The sequence below is a fragment of the Andrographis paniculata genome, unplaced genomic scaffold, assembly GCF_009805555.1.
Source record: "Andrographis paniculata isolate CXL003 unplaced genomic scaffold, ASM980555v1 Contig62END, whole genome shotgun sequence".
Lineage (NCBI taxonomy): Eukaryota > Viridiplantae > Streptophyta > Magnoliopsida > Lamiales > Acanthaceae > Andrographis > Andrographis paniculata.
In genome coordinates, this window is record NW_026137598.1 from 5,708,156 (window position 1) to 5,726,245 (window position 18,090).

The 18,090-nt window shown below is 36.4% G+C and overlaps 3 protein-coding genes across 5 annotated transcripts; 1 reads left to right on the forward strand and 2 right to left on the reverse strand.

Moving 5' to 3' along the window:
• Positions 1-75: 75 nt before the first annotated feature.
• Positions 76-1,280, reverse strand: LOC127260591 (uncharacterized). The gene has a single exon (XM_051288372.1). It carries the CDS (start codon positions 1,090-1,092, stop codon positions 619-621), a length of 474 nt encoding a protein of 157 aa, XP_051144329.1. The 5' UTR covers positions 1,093-1,280; the 3' UTR covers positions 76-618.
• LOC127260584 (brefeldin A-inhibited guanine nucleotide-exchange protein 1) lies at positions 1,207-13,286 on the reverse strand. Of its 3 annotated transcripts, none has more exons than XM_051288363.1 (12): positions 12,004-13,286; positions 11,011-11,328; positions 9,532-9,859; positions 8,852-9,274; positions 8,178-8,467; positions 7,667-7,940; positions 6,926-7,428; positions 6,509-6,830; positions 4,883-5,234; positions 3,993-4,666; positions 2,418-3,130; positions 1,207-2,335 (listed from the first exon to the last, which is right to left on the reverse strand). In XM_051288363.1, the coding sequence occupies exons 1-11, from the start codon at positions 13,008-13,010 to the stop codon at positions 2,525-2,527; spliced, it is 5,097 nt and encodes a 1,698-aa protein (XP_051144320.1). In that variant the 5' UTR covers positions 13,011-13,286; the 3' UTR covers positions 1,207-2,335; positions 2,418-2,524. The 3 variants fall into 3 exon arrangements, with proteins under 3 accessions (XP_051144320.1, XP_051144319.1, XP_051144321.1); XM_051288362.1 differs by having other exon boundaries at positions 2,408-3,130; XM_051288364.1 differs by lacking the exon at positions 12,004-13,286 and having other exon boundaries at positions 2,408-3,130; positions 10,998-11,188.
• An 877-nt stretch (positions 13,287-14,163) lies between these two features.
• LOC127260647 (mitochondrial inner membrane protease ATP23) lies at positions 14,164-17,469 on the forward strand. Its single transcript, XM_051288485.1, has 6 exons — positions 14,164-14,321; positions 14,474-14,834; positions 14,898-15,022; positions 15,423-15,560; positions 15,689-15,772; positions 17,056-17,469. Exons 2-6 carry the CDS (start codon positions 14,717-14,719, stop codon positions 17,188-17,190), a joined length of 600 nt encoding a protein of 199 aa, XP_051144442.1. The 5' UTR covers positions 14,164-14,321; positions 14,474-14,716; the 3' UTR covers positions 17,191-17,469.
• The last annotated feature ends 621 nt before the right edge of the window (positions 17,470-18,090 follow it).

Below are 18,090 nucleotides of genomic sequence, written 5' to 3' on the forward strand. Positions count from 1 at the left end.
CGATGATGATTGGAGGATGATTCATTACCACAACCAATTGCTAATTAACATACACAGAAGACAGAACAAAATACATGAATCAATAAATGAAGAAAGCATCATTAGATCAGAGAAGGTACCAAAGCAAAACAATAGCAGCAACAGCAGCATTCCATTCCGCCATATTCGTTCGTTGAAGGTATGTGCTGTGCTTATTTAGATACATACATACATACAAATCCCCCCCCCTCTCTCTCTCTCTCTCTCTCTCTATCTCTCTAACTACAAACGAATTCAAATACAATAATTGAATGAAACAATCATCATACATTTCATATACGAATGAATCACACACGCACAGATAGTAATAGTATAGTACCGTCGTCGATTAGCCAACGCCGCCACCGTTGATGCTTGAGGATCTAGAATAAATCGAGGACGCCTGGATGAATTACACAAAACACCGTCCTTGATCGTGTACCGTTGGCTAAAGAAGCATAAGCATAGTTGTAGATATATATATATATATATATATGTGGAGGAATTGAAGGAGACTGGATTGGAGGCTGCTGTATATATTTATATCATATAATCTCAGATATGTATGCATGTATGTGTGTATATATTGATAGCGATGAATCAGTAGACGAAGGAGGCGGCTGCTGGCCTTCCGTCGTCGAAGTTCTTAGCGTAGCTGACGGAATCGTAGCGGCAAGTCTGGGGAAGTCCGACATTATCGGAGTTTTTGAGCTTGCGGCGGAGTTGAGAGGTGAGCTTGAAAAAGACGTGGCGCCAGCTTCCTCTGTTGTGGCCGCCGATTGCGGCAGTTTCCTCCTCGTTCATCTCCAGATCTGCAGCAAATGTAGGCTTCCGAGACAAGATCCAGTCCCATCCCCATCCCCACCACTTCCGGATGGAATTGCCGGCGGAGGAGAAGGACTTGGAGTGGCGGAATTGGAAAGTTCCCCATTCAGATGCGGAGGAGGGTTGGATCTTGAGTGATAGAGAGGAGAGCCTTCGCCGGATTAGACCAGGACGGCCTGCCTCCTCCGTCTCGGCCTGCGCCTGCGAAAGTGGAAGCCACTGCTTGCTCTGAACCATCATCGACCTCATGATTGCTACTAGCTAGATCCTCTTCCTCTTCCTCTTCCTCCTGCTGAACACTAACTAAGCTTATGCTTATGAATGGAGTGAAAAATAGCAGATCCTCCTCTCTGTATCTCTGTCTTTTGCCTCTGAACAGAGAAGAAAGAAGAAGGAAACAGAGAGAGAGAGAGAGAGAGAGAGAGAGAGAGAGAGAGAGAGAGGGGAGAGGTGGGAATGGATGTAGATGGAGTTCACAATCACAGCTGCTTTACAGCCTGTTATATTCAGCTTAACAACTGTGCTACTCCACCGCTATTCCCTTCTCATTCTCACCTTTCCCCCGCCCACGTACTACAAGTAAATATATCCACGGTTACTTCGTAAGGTATGGCCAAAGTGTAGAGGCCAAGAGTTCAAATCTGCTTACCGTTTTATTTTTTTTTTAATATGAAAATTCACAGCTACTACATAATTTTGATTTTTTTTTATAATATAATATTGTCACAGTAATATGAGGCAAGGATCACAAGTTCACTCTCCATCCTACCTAATTTTGATTTATTTTTTATAATATGATATTGTCACAACAATGCGTGGCAAGAATCACAAGTTCACTCTCCATCCTACCGTGATTTTGATTTTGAAGAGTACTAAAGTTCGGAAAAATTAGAAACACACATAAAAATCAACAAAACACACATAAAACATTTATTCCCCTACCATATTCACAATTCTTTATCATCTTACAGTAAAAAAGTATAAAACCAACACATTCGTGGACGACGACTTCTGCCTATTATATTCTTTTTTTAATTTTCGTTCTTATATTTGCAGTATATTTTTGTTGTTTTTTCACAATTCAATAATATACTATCATAGATACGTCCAATTAAACACAACCACCTATGTAACAAGTGGTGCAGATGGTCCACCGTATGATTACCCTCATCAATATTATTATTATTAGGAATTGGGGGGTATAATTTAGATGGTTTTAGCTGTATGATGGTCCAATGCAAGTCACACAAGTTATTTTTAGTTTAAAAGGATAATCCAATTGTGTACCATGTGAATTGCCAGCAGCACCATCAATATATATATATATATATATATATATATGACGAGAGCTCCGTGTGAATGTATTTAACTCCGTCTGGCCGACAGTCTACACCACACTCCTCTCCGCTGCCGACACCATACATGTCTCATGTCCATTCAGACAAGGAAGACGACGACAACCGAGTTTCGCTCGTCTGGAAAGAACAGTGCACTGCACAGACAAGAGAATACAAATTAATCATAACCTCAATAACTAATAAATAACAAAAAAAAATACTCTCACCCAAACTTACACCCGGTGTTCCACAAATTCGATTCGATTTCCCGGCTTATAGGAATCCAAAGACACCCAGTAGCCACGAAGAAATAAAAGGTGTATAGTCTACATTACAAAAAAACCTCATTTCACTATAATCGATCCTACACATGACCGGAATATGTTGCTCAAAACAACTTGAACTTCCAGGGAACTATGCTCACTTCTAACGAGATCCACAAATAGTGGAAATAACTGCGAAAGATACTGCCTGAAAAAAGCTCGGTCTTGACTGCCCAAAATCTGCATCACCAAGAGAACTGAAGGGGTGCGAGCAGCCAATTCCTCCTTCTTGGCTGACCCCAATGGAAGAAAACAGTGTGTTGAAGGCTTGTTAATGACTTCCGGGAAGGCATTTCCGGGTCTGCTACAATCAAGGTATATTTGCAACACTTTCTTGCATACAGATACAAGCTCTGCTTCGACATTTCTCTCCTCTGACAAAGATGAATTCTTGGTGAGTATCTCATGCAAAAAATTTAAGTAGCTTTTGCACGACTCATTTTCAAAATGAACCAGGGGAGGATGGGAGATCTCCATGATAGAGCATATCTTCTCTAACTTATGCATCAACATAATTTGACCGTTCAACTCGTGCGAATGAGAAGAAACTGCTGAATAAATTTCGAGAAGGATGGTGGTAATGCCTACGGAGGACAGCTGATGCATCTTGTAAAGATCTGTTACAACCTGTGAGCAACAAGGTTGGAATAAGATTAAATACTTTCTAACCCACCGATATAAAGCTGCAGGAAAATAATATAGTAGCGAACTTGCTCACGCTCAAAAAAGCTAGATCTGAAGCAACTGTAAAACCGTACTGTAAAGCATACCACAGCTTGGGAAATATTGCCAAATCACATCTTTCTTCACAAGACACACAACAAATTCAAGACATGGAAACAAAGAAAGTAAAGATGATAGAAAGTATGGGCAATGTGCTAATAGGAGGTGATCCTCAAGGGCAGTGCCATAGGAATTTCCCATGGCAACTTATGATTTTGAAAGGATGCACACACCAAAGCATTTGAGACAGAGAGTTTCTGTACGGTAAACAGTCAAACTGGCTTGGTACATGTCCAAGGAATTCTAAAAGAGAAAACAAGAAAGAAGACGAAATCTATATATGTGGAAGAAAAATTGCCTCCATAGTTTTTCTCAATCTTCCAATGATTTTGCAATCTTTTTCATCTAGTCTAATTATCTATCCATATAACAGATATTGCAACATTGTCTTTTTGTGAGAAGATATAACTGTATAATAGAAGAACTAAAACCGAACTCCAAGTAAACATAGACAGAAAAATCATATTCACATTAAACAATTTTCACAATCTTATGCCAACTAGTTTTTTTTTTTTTTTTTTTCTTTTTACTTTTCTATGAAATTCTAAACACTTCTATGCATAATGTCAAACAATAGAAGAGGGTGCCTACAGCTTTAACTTCAGAAACATGGGTTATCAAAGCATGTATTATGTGATTGGAAATGCACATATGACAAGGTAACGGTATGCATGTGCAACATGGGAATAGAGAAAAGAAGTTGCACCTGTATAATGAGTAACTGTGCAGCAATTTGGACTTTCATTCTTGAAATTATATACCCCACAGCTTGCAAGTGATCATCATCCAAGCCATAATTAGTTACTCCATCGCCAGAAGAATATTCTATTTCATTACTGGGTAATGCAATATCAGGGACTTCAATGCTGTCAATGGTTTTCAGAAGATTGATAAAACCAGGCCATGTAGAATCTACAGCCACTTTCAAACAATGAAAGATATCTTGCCATTCTTCTTCCAAAAGTTTGCTTCTCAAATCAGCTGCTAAACGCATCAAAGCAGCCACACCTGCAGTTGAGGGACCTTGACTTGGACTCCTCATGAACCCCACAAATATGGATACTACTCCATGTAGTTGAGGCCTTACTAAATCAAAGAAATGAACAAACAAATCAACCAGACATTCTGCAGCCACTATAGAAGTTCCAGAGTCCCATATGCTTGCATCATGTGAGGGTCCAAACGTTGGTGAATAATCCTCCTTATGAGGCTCTTTACCATCTAGACTGAAACGGAATATAGGAAATATTGCATAATTGAATACACTGGCCCAGAATGGCTGTGAAAAAAGATGGCCATGGTCTTTCAAAATATTGAAGAGAACTTCAAGAGCACTCTTTCTGATTGCTGGCCTAGGATCTGATGTCAAGTTTGATAACCCTGAAACCGATTTGAAATAATACTCTACTTTAGAGGTGGTACTAAGGAATAAACTAGTTTGCCACCAAAGGAAACTATAATTATGAGTCGAAGGTAGCATGGTTGAGGTAAATAGGCAAAGAACAATTTAAGAGTGCCTGTAAGAACAAAGGGAAGAAAAAGGAGAGATGATAATTTCTAGTTCCATTAGTCAAAACTTCTCAACTAATTGAATACCTGAAAGCAAAGGCGCCCAGAAATATGAATGGTCGTCCCTATCTAAGCATGCTTCACCATCCAGAGCATTGTCCTTCACCATGGGATCATCCCCCATTCTTTTATCATTGCAAACAAGTCCACCATCTGCAAGTTTGAAAGCACAAAACCGAAGAAAGGCAATAGCATTGAGGCTAACGTCGCTGTTGAATCTACTACTTGTGAAGGTGATTAAACACTTGACACAATCAGTAAAAGTCAATGCTTCCGTTTCAGTTATGTATGGGAAATATTCCCGCACAATTTTCTCCATTGTTTCAAAGGCAAGCAACACTATGCTCTTTCTTTCGTCGGCTGCAGCTGCAGTGAAAACCTGCAAACCAAAAATACTTCAATTGGAAGCAAATTTGCGACTTGGGCAATACTTTACTTGAGCATGTATCAGAAATTCAATTTGAAAAGCAAGCAACAGCCTAGAGAGGTAAATTTGAAAATTCAGGTGACTTTCTTATGAAAATATAAGTATATCCGTTTACAATATAAATATATATTATATGAACAAATAATTTTTTGCAAGAATAATATATCTGTGGTTTCTGATGATATTAAGTACCAAATCGAAGAACAAATTTAGAAGAAAAAGATAAAGAAATGATCAACTGAAAAAATGCAAATGAATATAATATATTAAATCCCAAAACACCAACTCAAGCAAGTTTTAGTCGGGACAGTCCAGAAAGGCTTAAGGCTCACTTGAAGAAGACTAACTAATATACAATGAAGACACTGCCCCTATAGGAAATGTACTATCAATCTATCATACAAGATGCTATTTAAGACTGGATGGTTTTCTCATCCATGATTGGACATTTCTTGGTGATGCTAGCTAAATAAAGTGAGTAGAAGTATAAAGTTTTACTCAGACATCAACATTAAGATGGCAGTACTATTAGTGGAAAAGTTATGGAAGAGCAGTAAAAATGTTTTGAAGTAAGGCAATATATCTTTCTTTTAGACATCCTCTTGTTTTCCACTATTTCACTGTCAGTTATATCAAGCCTTTTTCTTCTTTTTGCTTCCCTGCATCAAATTCCTCTGTATTCTGGTCCTATTCATTTCTAGACTCTCTGAATCCTCAATCAGGCAAACCTCAGAATGCACGCATAATCCCTCAGAGTGTATACCTTGCATCATGATCACTTGAGATTACAATCCATATCCACGCATTGGGCTCTTTCCCGAGTCTTAAGACTAACAAGGATATTTTGGCACAAATATTCAAGGGACTTAAAGTTTGATAGTATGGTTTGAGTTGAGCAAAAGTTAATACACAAGGCCTCAAGACATCCATCTCCCATAGTGAATTCAACTGAAAAAATCACAATCCTTGCAGGCATATTCTATCTTAGTCGCTGTCCCTATGCATATTTTGGCCTCAGGCAACATGGATTGGGGATGCAAGAGAAAGCAATTACACACCATGTTTTTATTAGTTTGCCAAATATGTTTGCTAATCAGGAACTAGAGATGTTAATCCACAATTCCAGGTGCACAGCTTGTTGGATGAATCAGGTAATTTCATTGGATAAACTAAGTGTAAGTGGGTAGAAAACCATATCAAGAATGGAATATAAGAGGAATAATTACCATGAAAACACTCTTCCATCCAGATTTTATATTACTGACGCGGCTAAGGACCATCTGCGATATACAACGTACAATTAGCTCTCTGATCTCGGCAGAACAGCTTTTCTGCATAACAACCGCAAAAGGTCTCAAAAATTCATTTTGAAAATTATAGTTTGCCAGCTCTTCTCGCTCTAAGAACTTCATAGCAAGCTGCCGCAGTGAGTCCATCACAAATATTGCAACAGAGAGATTCTCAGATAAACCAACTGCAACAAAAAATTCTGAAAGGACACTCCATATTCGAGACCACACCAGTCTTATGCGATTCATGTTGTAGTGCCTGAAAAACACAATAGAGTGATTATATTCAAATCCAAGTATTCTAGCACTAAATTATCGGTGAAGAATTAAATCAAACTCAGGAAAGAATCTTACGCAACTTCCACGATTTTTGTAAGGCTAAAAACGCGTGGATCAGTTGGAGACTGCAATTCTAGCATGGAGACTTTGCAAAGCGCCTTTACAAAAGCCACTATTGCCTCACTGTTTAGCCTTTGGCTATGGGCAAAAATATGGTTCAATTCAAAATTCCCAATCTGATCAAGCAAATATAAGTTTGAAATAAAGTTATTAATCTGCTCTGGTGTAACAAGACCAGGTGCATTGACTCCAACTGATGTGCTATCATAAGAGCCTCCTCGAACAACTGCCATAACAGCTGGATTCTGGAGTGTTCCCTTTTTCTTGTAAGATGGATAATTTGCAGGTGTGGTTGCCTTCTCCTCAGAATCAGAATTAGATGTGCTAAGAAAGGATGCATCAGGGGGTGCTCCCTCCCCAAGGAGCTGTAAATGTTCAAATCGAGATAAGCATGTCAAAATATGTTCCCATGCTTCTTGAAGGTAATTCCCATCTTCAATAGCAACTGAAATGATGGCCTGCCAAAAAAAAAAAGTTAAAATCCCCAATGACTTCAGCAACATGGGAATTTTATATACAATTCAAAATAAATTGATAAAAACTGATTGAGCTTAAACATTTGTCAATATACAGGGGAAACCGTTCATCCTGAATCCTGATGCAGATTATGTCACTCTGATTGTTATTTGAGCATAGATGTGCTTGTGTCAATGTTTCAAACAATGAGAAAGAACTGACGATGGCACATAAAAATACCTTAACAGCATCTACATTTTTTTGCTTCATGTCAGCAGCACAATGGAGGTATGTAAACTTGGCCATAGTAGTTACAAAAGCATCTCTCTGGGTCTGCATACCCATCACAGCAGTAATATGTACAGCATGTCGAAATCCCTGTAAGCACTGAGAAGTAGCATCCCTGTCATCACTCTGATCCAATGTTACGCTAAATGCAGCAAGCATTGGACCCCAGCAAACTTCAACCATGAATCTTAATATTGCAGGATCTGCTATAGCATAATAAACAGTCCTGTGGTGGGAAAAAACAAAAGAATTGAAAACAAGCACATATGCTTTAGCAAAACCAAGAAGCAATCATAAACAGATATTACAATATTATAGACAAAGGATCCTCGATGATTATATGCATCAAACAACCTCTTTCTACTGATTGAGATAAATGAAAATATTTTAACAAACAGGGTAAAAGACACTAATAACAGCAAAATCATAGTAAATTAAGAAAGATGGAGGAGCTTGGTCTTACTCTGATTTGGAAGACTTTGCTTTAAACTGCTCTTGGATATTCCTTATCAGATATCCATTTGTCCCTAACGGTTTTTCTTCTGTCTGCTTCCAAACCAGATTGAGTATGCCATCCAAACCCAACAATTTATTCAGGCTGTTTCCTTGTTTGCTTTGGGGAACACATGACTCATCTCTCATTTTAATCTCATTTTTCACAATATGATCATACAATGCACCCAAATAATCTTCAGGTAGATCCTTCCCATCATCAATACCTCGGTTATTCCGGATGAAATCGGACTTGGTCATCTTAAGAATCAAACCCAACATCAGTATAAGTCAGAAATTACCAAGTACAACTAAATCATTAATATGCATAAACATCAAGAATAAAGTAGTTGATCTCACGCAAACAAAGAAGTGGAATCAGCAACACTATGATAACAAGGATGTCAATATCATTCATAAGTTTCTTAGCCAATCACAATAATTTTGTTATCATTACTTTTTACACCATATTCCACTCAGCAACACTTAATCAAATTATCACTTTTGATAAAAACAGAATTGCAACATCTAATAAGGATTTCAAAGAGAGAGAGAGAGAAAGAAGAGGAAGGAAAAGGTGGACATAAAATCGAGGACAGGCTTAATAGAACGTACATATCAACAAGTAAAGCACTGGAAACACACCTTTTCCTTAACCATGCTATTATGGGCATCAGTGTTCAGCATGATCACCGAATAAGCAAGGACATAAGCTGTATCTGCACTGGTGAATGAGCTTGGGTTACATTTACAATAGCGTTCAGCAAATTTTTCCATGATACGGTCAATTTTTTGGGCTTCTCCTGGTAACCTGAAACCTCTTAAAAAGAATCTGATTGCTTCACCAAATCCCATTTTCTCAAAGTTGAAAGAATCCACATATGCATGCATAACCTTCATAGGAAATTCATCTCTTTCACCAAAATAATCACCAATCATACTCTCATTCAGGCCAGAAGTATTTTTGAGAAAGTAGGCCACTTCTTCAGGGGAGCTGCCAACTTTGTTGGTGCTTATTAAGAACTCAATTCCTTTGGATGGTTTTCGATTAAACAACTGAACACCTTTCTGCACGTAATTCCAAGACATAATTAATATGACATCCTAAATTATTTGAAAGTTTCCATATCATGATATTCTAGGAAATACAAAATTAGTCTCTAGATTCATTATTATTTTTATTACACTCATCACATGACCGATGTTTATTATAGTCATCACACAGACAATATTCACTTGTTGACTAGCCAACCTAAAATCAAACCATGGTTCAATGAAATTCCAACGAATACATGTTATTTGCTCACTATTATTTATAAGAGAACCTGAATTTCCAATTTATAAGCTCGGCGCTGCTCCAGCGTTGCAGCTTCAGAAACAGAATTCGCATCTGAGTGTAGCTCATGATCTGCACTGTTCAGATCATCAACGGCATAAGTTGGATTCTCCATAGAGTTATCATTATCATCAAGTGCTGGTTGATTTAAGTCTCCAGGTTTCAGCTGCTGGTCCATCCATGATCCCATAGACTTAATAATTCTGACTAGACACTTCACTGATTCATATCGAAATGTCATATCTTGGGCGGGAGACAAAGAGGATACAGAACCAGGTGGTGGACCAAGTGCTGTTTTCAGAAGACCATTGACAGTCCTGAAAATATCCAAAGGATTAAATAGGTTTAAATACAACTTATAAAACAATGCAAGAGTCCATTGACGGTGCTGTAAAATATTTAAAGGAACTAGAGAAGCATGAGCACAATCTTTTAGGAACAAAAACGGTATAACTATAGGTACTAAGATAAGCTGTTACGTAAAGGCAATAAAAATCAAAAGTATGTGCCAGTAGATATTCCGAAACTTGTTGCATCATGCAAATACATTAGTAGATTATTGCTGATCCAGTAACTTTCATTCATCTCATAATAACATATGTTAGTAACTAGTAAGTAGTAACATCTAATAATATTGATTGCTCCAAATAGATCAGCAGCACCTCTGAACAAGACCAATTGAACTTAACCACACAAACTCATGGTATCAAAATTTGCTAACCGGGATAATAACAGCAAAATAAAATGTGGATCATGCAAAATACAAAATTAAAACAAATAATTTCCTGTAAACACCTTGCGAAGAATTACCTCACTAAGTTTTTCCTAATCTTTGCAACTAAAGCAAGAGACAACAATGTAGGACCTCTAAGAAGACAATATATTTAACAAAATCATATTCAGATTTGATAATCTGGTCACAGCAAACTTCAAGTGGCGAGACAGTTATTAAATGGGCAATCAAGATCTGTGTTTCCTAAGATATAGTTCCAGAAAAATAAGTAAATTGTTAAGAGTATTAATATGGCATACATAGAAAGAAATCTCATTTTATGACTAGAACCTTTAACCTAAAGCTAATCTGAGTCAATTTGAGTTTAGTTTGCCCTTTGATTTTTATAGCTGCAGGCTGCTAGGTGAATGATGCATATAAATCATGAAGTACGAACTCATGATAATGCAAAATTTATCTTCATGGAGAAAATCTCTCCATCGAGAAGGTTTTCTCATCATAATATCATGTAATTCCTCAAAAACATTAGGGATATATGGATATAAAGTTCAGTGGCCCGGTAGAGAATTATCTGCCTGAATAATAGTAGAAAGCAAATGAAGGATAACTGGTGCAGCATTAGAATCACTATACAAGTGAGAATCTATTGAAATACTGTCAATTAATCATGGAAAATAGTAATAATAATAAATAAACCTTCAGCAAAAAGAGTACACACAAACCTTATTTCTTTACCTTTCAAATATGTTCGGAGCCTCCACATCACAGTCATAGTTCACAAAAATATCAATAATGATATGAGAGTCCTGAGAAATTTTCTCCAGTAAGCTCAAAACAGTCATCTTCTGTAAGAAACTAGGTTGAAGTACATTCTCCAGCACACGAAGAATAAGCATAGGGAAAAAAATTCCAATTTCCGATTTCAGTCCTGACCTAAACTTTGATATCAAATTCCCAAATATTGAACAAAGGAGTTGAAAAATAGTCATCACAGACAACGCACTGTTCTTCAACAAGGACAAGCATAGGTATTGCTTGACCAAATTTAGAAACCTGATAAGAGAATAATATATTAGCTATCAAGTATCAAACTCCTTATAAACTTACATAAAAAAATACAGAAATGCACAAAAGAGCAACAATAATGACACTTCAAAAGCATTTTTCACTATTCACTTGTTCCACAACACTAGTTTTCACCAATGCTAAAAGCAGAATAAACTGCAAAGAAGATTATGGCCATCGAACTGCATCTATCTTCCTTAAGCATGGAACACTAAAAAGTATGTCTGGCCAACTCCATATACTCGTGTATAACTAACATTTTGGCATGAGCATATACTATGATACTGTATAACCCAGCTAAATTGTCTCAAACACAATCAATTAACCTTCATAAACAAACATTTCACCCTTTTTCCAGGTGTGCTGATCAGTTGATCTTACTTAATATAGGAGTGTGTTTCTTCTGTCTGATGTTATAATCCCAAATGATTATTTAGGTGATAGCCGCCGCCGGTTTGACTTTTATCAAAGAATTTAGTTAAATTGTGGCAAGACTCATTTAAGCATGACCCTAATCACTCATACTAAAAAAGCCCTTTCCATTTCAAGATTTCTACAGTCGCTTCTAGGAAGCAGCTAATCTGCATGTAGGTATTTCAATTTCTAATAATAACAGCAACAATGAAAAAATAAATAAATAATTTTCCCCAACTGAGCACTTGCCTTTCATTGGTGAGCCAGATTGGACCTGCATTGTTCATGATAGCATTCAAAAGCTCCAAGGATAGAATTTTCCCCCTGGAAAGGATCTGGTCATCCGGATTTTCTAGTGAAGAAAATTTCATCGATAACTTGCATAAATTCTTGAAGAGCACAAAACCGTCCTCCCTAATCTTACTGCAGCCACTCGAATCAGTTGAGTCATCAGCAGATTTGACACATACTTCATCATCATTTTGTTGGGAAGGTTTGTAACTACTTCTCAGGTCCATGGGACAATCCTTTGCCTCAACAACTTCTTGGATGAAGCTTTGAGCGAACTGTATAGAACTTCCTTCATTAATATTCCTATCAACAAACTCCAGCAACTCAGAAACAGAAACATTCTTGAATTCAACAAACATGGAATTTTCCTCCACTCTGGTGAAAACAATCACCATCATCTGCGCAAGAACAGACTTAGCACATATCTGATTGGTACCACTGCGGCCACCCAGGTATACATTGTAACAGGACTTGACTATATATATAAGGCAATCACCCCGAATGTAGATGCAAGGAGACCGAACAGCAGCCAGCAGGACCTTGAGCACGGCAAGTTCAACTGCTTCCTCACGAAGGTCAGCACATTTGCAGACCGAGTCAATCAAGCGGTAAATAACAGAGGAACTGTCCTTAATTTCACAGCCACGGATGAGGCCGAAGGAGAAGAGTCGGAAGGCACAATCTAGGGCAGGCTCGAGAACTTTAGGAGAGCCAGATTCAAGAGCCAGGATGATAGGTTGAAGCAGGAACTCGGCGTCGGAAATAGATAGGCCATACAGTGGGGAACAGGAGGCGGGATCGGAAGCATCATCGGACAATGAAACGAGCTTGTCCAGAGCAGATTTACAGGCGGACACGAGATGAGAATGTTTCCTCCAGGCTACATTCTTGATCACCTTGTCCAGTGAAGGACCCAGCACCCATCCGCAGCGGGATCCTCCGCCTAGGGTTTGCAACGCCGACATAACCTAGCTGCTACCGCCAACCTCCCCAAAGACGAATGGTCAATTTGGACAAAATTCACCGGCTGAATTAAGCAAGAAGACAATTAAAAGTTGATGAGACTAATTTGGGTCGGAGAAAGTCATCGGCGCCCATCAACGCGTATGTGAGGGCATGCCATCCCGACCGACACATGCGATGACGATGACCATGACCATGACCAGCAGTTGCAGACTTGCAGTTGGTGGTGGTTTAACTTTTAAGCAACGTCGTTGGCACGAACTGTCGTTTTTTTTAACTTGGCATTTTGGGGACGAACCATTTTGCTTTGTAATTTTATTTTTGTATTTTGTTAGGAGTGTTTATTTTTATACAAACATTACTATTTTTATATTTTACAGTATTAAAATTCAATATAATATTAGTATTTAAAAAATTATATGAAAAAAATAAAAAAATAATTTTTCTACAGGCTGAGAAAGTATTATGTAGGTTTTTTTTAATATTTTATATTTTAATTATTTTTTAAATTTTTTAAATTTATAAGTTTTAAAATTTTTATTAAATTAATTAATTATTTTAATTTTAATTTATAATTATTTATATTATATTATAATTAATTTTATTAATATTTTACTCGTGTGTCTTAAAACGATTGAGACATTTAAATTTCACATTGAAATTTAAAATTATTAATATTAAATGTAAAAATATTTGTAACATACATAAATGATTACTTTAGTAATTAATTATTGTTAAAAAATAAAAATAATTTTGTAAAAATAGCAATTACGTCATGCGTTTGTCACTGTTACAAATCTACTCTCCAGACCGGCCATTCCATACGAGAGTTGTTTTAGGACGTGTAACTTTGGTGTTTGAGTTAAGATTTGAATTGTAAAAATTTTGAATTTGAATAATTGTATAATGTGATATAAATAGGTGTTCATGTGATATTTTGAATGTAAAATTAATTTTTAGTATAATATAAAAAATAAATATTTAATTTAATATTTAAAAAAAAAAAAGATAAATAGTATAGATCCAATCTAATTCCCCAAACAAACACGCGCTAATTGAATTATAGTTTGTTATTTTAAAGATTGAATTTTATATTTAAGAGTTAAATAATAAATTTTTTTTTTAATTTGAATAATTGAAATAAATGTTTTGAAAAAGAAAATGGATGAATAATAAAATTTTCAAATACACAAGCAATCACTAAAAATAAACCCTAATCCCACGCCGCCGCCGCTCCCCCAATTTCTTCATCTCTACGTTGCGCCGCCGCTTTGTATCGAAGACGAAGTCCGCCGCCGTCCGCTGGAACATCGGTGAGTTTGTTTTCTTTTCTTCCCCATTTTTTCCGTCTGATTCTTTCTCTGGTCTAGTAATTCCACCGTATATCATGGAAATCGAGTTTATTTTAGCATTTTTGTTACCTCTTTTCTCATTTATTTATTATTATATTAATATTATTTTGCAGCTTCTTCCGCCGGTTGTTGCCGCCGCCGTCATTCCATTGTTCTTTCGCTTCTTCGGTATTTTAGTGGCGAAAAAATAAAATAAAATTGAAAAATGATTTGTGGCAGTGTAAGTGGGACCTACCGGTAGGGTAGGTTTTTGTAGGTTTTGTAGGTTGGGGTTTTGAATAGTAAACGCACAGTAAACCCTTTGATGCGGGAATAAACCGCAGACGGTCAGGGTTTAGCAATTTCCAGCCGAACTCATGGCGGCTGATCCTGATTCAACGCCGGAATATGCATCTGGTAGAACTTCCCCAGGCGTCGAAGGGCAGGGACTAACGTTGTCAGAATGCGAGAAAATGATCCAGAGAAGTTTAAGAAGTAGATTCTTATAATCATTGCTTCGCATTTTATATTCGGTGTTTACAATTTTCTATATTGCAGCTCCCATGGTAAGATTTCTTAGAGAGAATATCGAAAAATCTGGATGCAGTGTGGGAAGCAATTTTATTAAGGCCGTTGATTGCGGAACTGCTGGAGCAGCAGGTGGTTATGTCCGCGGTGAAGGGGTACTTCAATTATAATCCCATAGAACTGTGGCAATATATTCAATTTTAGTAATAAAAATCCATGCGTTGATTGCAAAGGATCTTTTGCATTGTTTGACTTTGTGAGTGATCTTGTGAATGCGTAAGTGTTTTTTCCTGTTTTGGGCTCCATTGATGATTTTCTGGACACCTTCTATTGTTGTGTGTATAAGTACAGTGCTTGACATATTTTGAGTTTTGTTTTGAAAATATTTGTCAAATGTGAATTTCCAGTCTGGATTATCTTCTTAGCTGCATGAGTTAATTCCTCAGATTAATCTGAGCTGCATCTTTTTATTTGAATTTTTTTTTTTTTTTTTTCCGGTTTATTGGTTTTGTAATGAAAAGTGTAAGGTTTTGTCACCTATGCTTTGCAATCCAGATAACCGTATGCTACAATAATGTGCAATTCCAAGATGAGGTGACTCAGACTATAACTCATGAGCTAGTTCATGCTTATGATGAATGCCGTGCTGCTAATTTGGACTGGAACAATTGTGCTCATCATGCCTGCAGTGAAGTATAGTCTTGTTAAACCTTGTGGTTTTATGTTTGTTTCTGTTTGGAGAAGGGTCTCAGAGAATTCATAATGTGTTTCTTCATCATGGATTTATGGTATTTTCCTGATTCTACTGTTTTAATGATCAGATTCGAGCTAATCATGTCAGTGGTGATTGCCATTATAAAAGGGAGTTACTACGTGGCTTTTTTAAGATAGGGGGTCATGAGCAGGTAATCTTTATATTATGTGAGACTTATTGTTTCACCACAATCAGTTAAATGATATGCTTTTTTATATTTTGCTTTTGGAAATTGGAAACACACTAATTTGTGAACTAGTCCACCTTAGCTAAACACGCTCTTGCAACATATCGTTGTGACACAATTTTATCCTGTACTTTAGGCAATTGTAAAAGAACGAATATAGTCAAAATGAAGTATAAAAACAAAGGATAAATATTCATGAAAATCTATACCAGTTCACATTGATCAATCAGAATCCTTGGGTCTGCTTCTTTACATGTTCACTTCTAATTATTATTAACTTGAAGGTAAATATACACTTCTTATTCTAGCTCCCTCCTATTTGTTGAGTATTTGATTGCTATTGAAGTTGTGTTTGTGTTGTTAGATTGAATAGAAGAAGTTGACATTTTATCTGTCACTGAATTATTACTTAAATATCTTCTTGTTCTTCAGATATTATATGGTATTTATTTTTCTACTTTTGGTTTTTGTACAATTTTCATTTATTGAGTCTTGGTTCATTAGTTAGAATACACACACACATTGAAGTTTCCTAGGACAAGAATGCTTGTATGCAACTTCTACGTGCACATGAACAAGAATAATAGAAAGTGAATTTTTTCTGACTAATTCTGCATGTTGTACTTCCTTTGAATATAATTTAGATTTATGATTATGATTGAACAGAGTATGTAGCTGTTTTGTTGGTGTAGTGGCACCTCATGACATTGTCATATCATGTGTTCAAGATGGGGCATGGAACAAACTGGATCAAAGTAGTAGGCATTAACATAATCCTACTCTTATTAAATAATATAATAAAAATCATCTATGTAGACCACCATAAACTAGGATTGCACCCTCCGGGGGAGCTAAGACATCATTGTTCTGGTTCAAATTACTTAGGTATTTAGAGGTTAATACTTTATATTTTCCAATCCTTATACCTTATTTTGTAAATTTTCTTAATCAGGCTATATCATGTATAGGTTCATGTCTCCCATGCAATAAAGTGTTCCCACAATTTTCAAATTGTTCTGTTGATTTTTCTCAACCTTTAGTTCATTTTCACATCTATTAGTGTTTCTACCTCTCTTAGTATCAATGCGGGGCAGATAGCAGAAAAGGTTAAATAACATATATTTATAAGGAATTATCAACTGTATTTACGGACTCCTTTAATTTCATATCAGCTTGTCTGCGATAAATCACATCTTCTACTTGTTTGAGTTGAAACTTAATATTGTCTGCATAATCTGATGCAAAAGGAATGCCTGAGGCGAAGAGTTTTGAAGTCCCTCTCTGTAAACCCAAACTGCTCTGAGACAGCAGCAAAAGATGCCATGGAAGCCGTTTGGGATACATGTTACAATGATACGAGCCCGTTTGACAGAGCTCCGTGAGGTCACAGGATCTACCAATGATGGCCTACTTTTTTGTTCCGGGTATTTGCATTTCTACTCAACATTCTGGGGAGGAACGTTTTCATTATTTATACCCGATTCATATTTTTTGAGTCAATGTGCATGCTATTGCACAGATCCAGAAATAAGCTAAACTAAACCCGGATAAAAGCGCAATGATTTTTTTCAGATCCATCTGCCATTTCTGTCTTATATCAGATTTACTTTGTATGCAATGATTTTAATACATTTGTTTAATGTTTAGTAAGCTGCATCTTATTTTGGGCATGTTATTTTTTGTTTGTTTTTGTATTTAAATAGTAATGTGATGTGATATTTTGTGAGGAGAAAATCGTGTATTTTATAGGAATCGTGCCGGTTGCAAAGATACTGAACAAGATCTCAAAGAGATAAGTTGAAATTTCAGTAACAGGATACCTAGAACAGTCCTATAGGATATATATATAATTTCAACAAATTAGAAAGCTATTTCGAAGGCTCATGTGTATCTCGAACTTGAATAATTGTTTCCTTGATGAATAGTTTGAAGAGAACGTGTACTTACATGATATGATGGAATTCAATATGCAACATTTGTTGATGATTTAACATTTCAATGCATCTCAATTAAGAGTTTTGGAAGCTGTACGAAAACCATAGAGAAGAATTAAGGATCATTATATTGTGGATATAGCACTCCCTATTTGCTACCATGATACATTTACATCATGTAATTATGTTACATAGAAGTTACATTGCAAGTTCCAGCCCAGTGCAGCACATCCATACATTTTTTGACTTACAAATGAGACACATTGATAGTTCTAGATTTATACAATTATTTGGTTTACATTATCCACTTTTAGGTAATTTGTAATTTTGTTTTCACTATATTTATGT

Bases quoted from the DNA above. Each gene is read 5' to 3' on its own strand.
- LOC127260584 (XM_051288363.1), bottom strand. From the start codon at position 13,010: ATGTCGGCGTTGCAAACCCTAGGCGGAGGATCCCGCTGCGGATGGGTG. The intron at 8,468-8,851 runs GTGTGTTTCCAG...TTGATTCTTAAG, and splicing joins ATAGCATGGTTAAGGAAAAG to ATGACCAAGTCCGATTTCAT. The intron at 3,131-3,992 runs GTGCAACTTCTT...TGTTGCTCACAG, and splicing joins CACAGTTACTCATTATACAG to GTTGTAACAGATCTTTACAA.
- LOC127260647 (XM_051288485.1), top strand. From the start codon at position 14,717: ATGGCGGCTGATCCTGATTCAACGCCGGAATATGCATCTGGTAGAACT. The intron at 15,023-15,422 runs GTACTTCAATTA...TTTGCAATCCAG, and splicing joins GTTATGTCCGCGGTGAAGGG to ATAACCGTATGCTACAATAA. The intron at 15,561-15,688 runs GTATAGTCTTGT...TTTAATGATCAG, and splicing joins CTCATCATGCCTGCAGTGAA to ATTCGAGCTAATCATGTCAG.
- LOC127260591 (XM_051288372.1), bottom strand. From the start codon at position 1,092: ATGAGGTCGATGATGGTTCAGAGCAAGCAGTGGCTTCCACTTTCGCAG.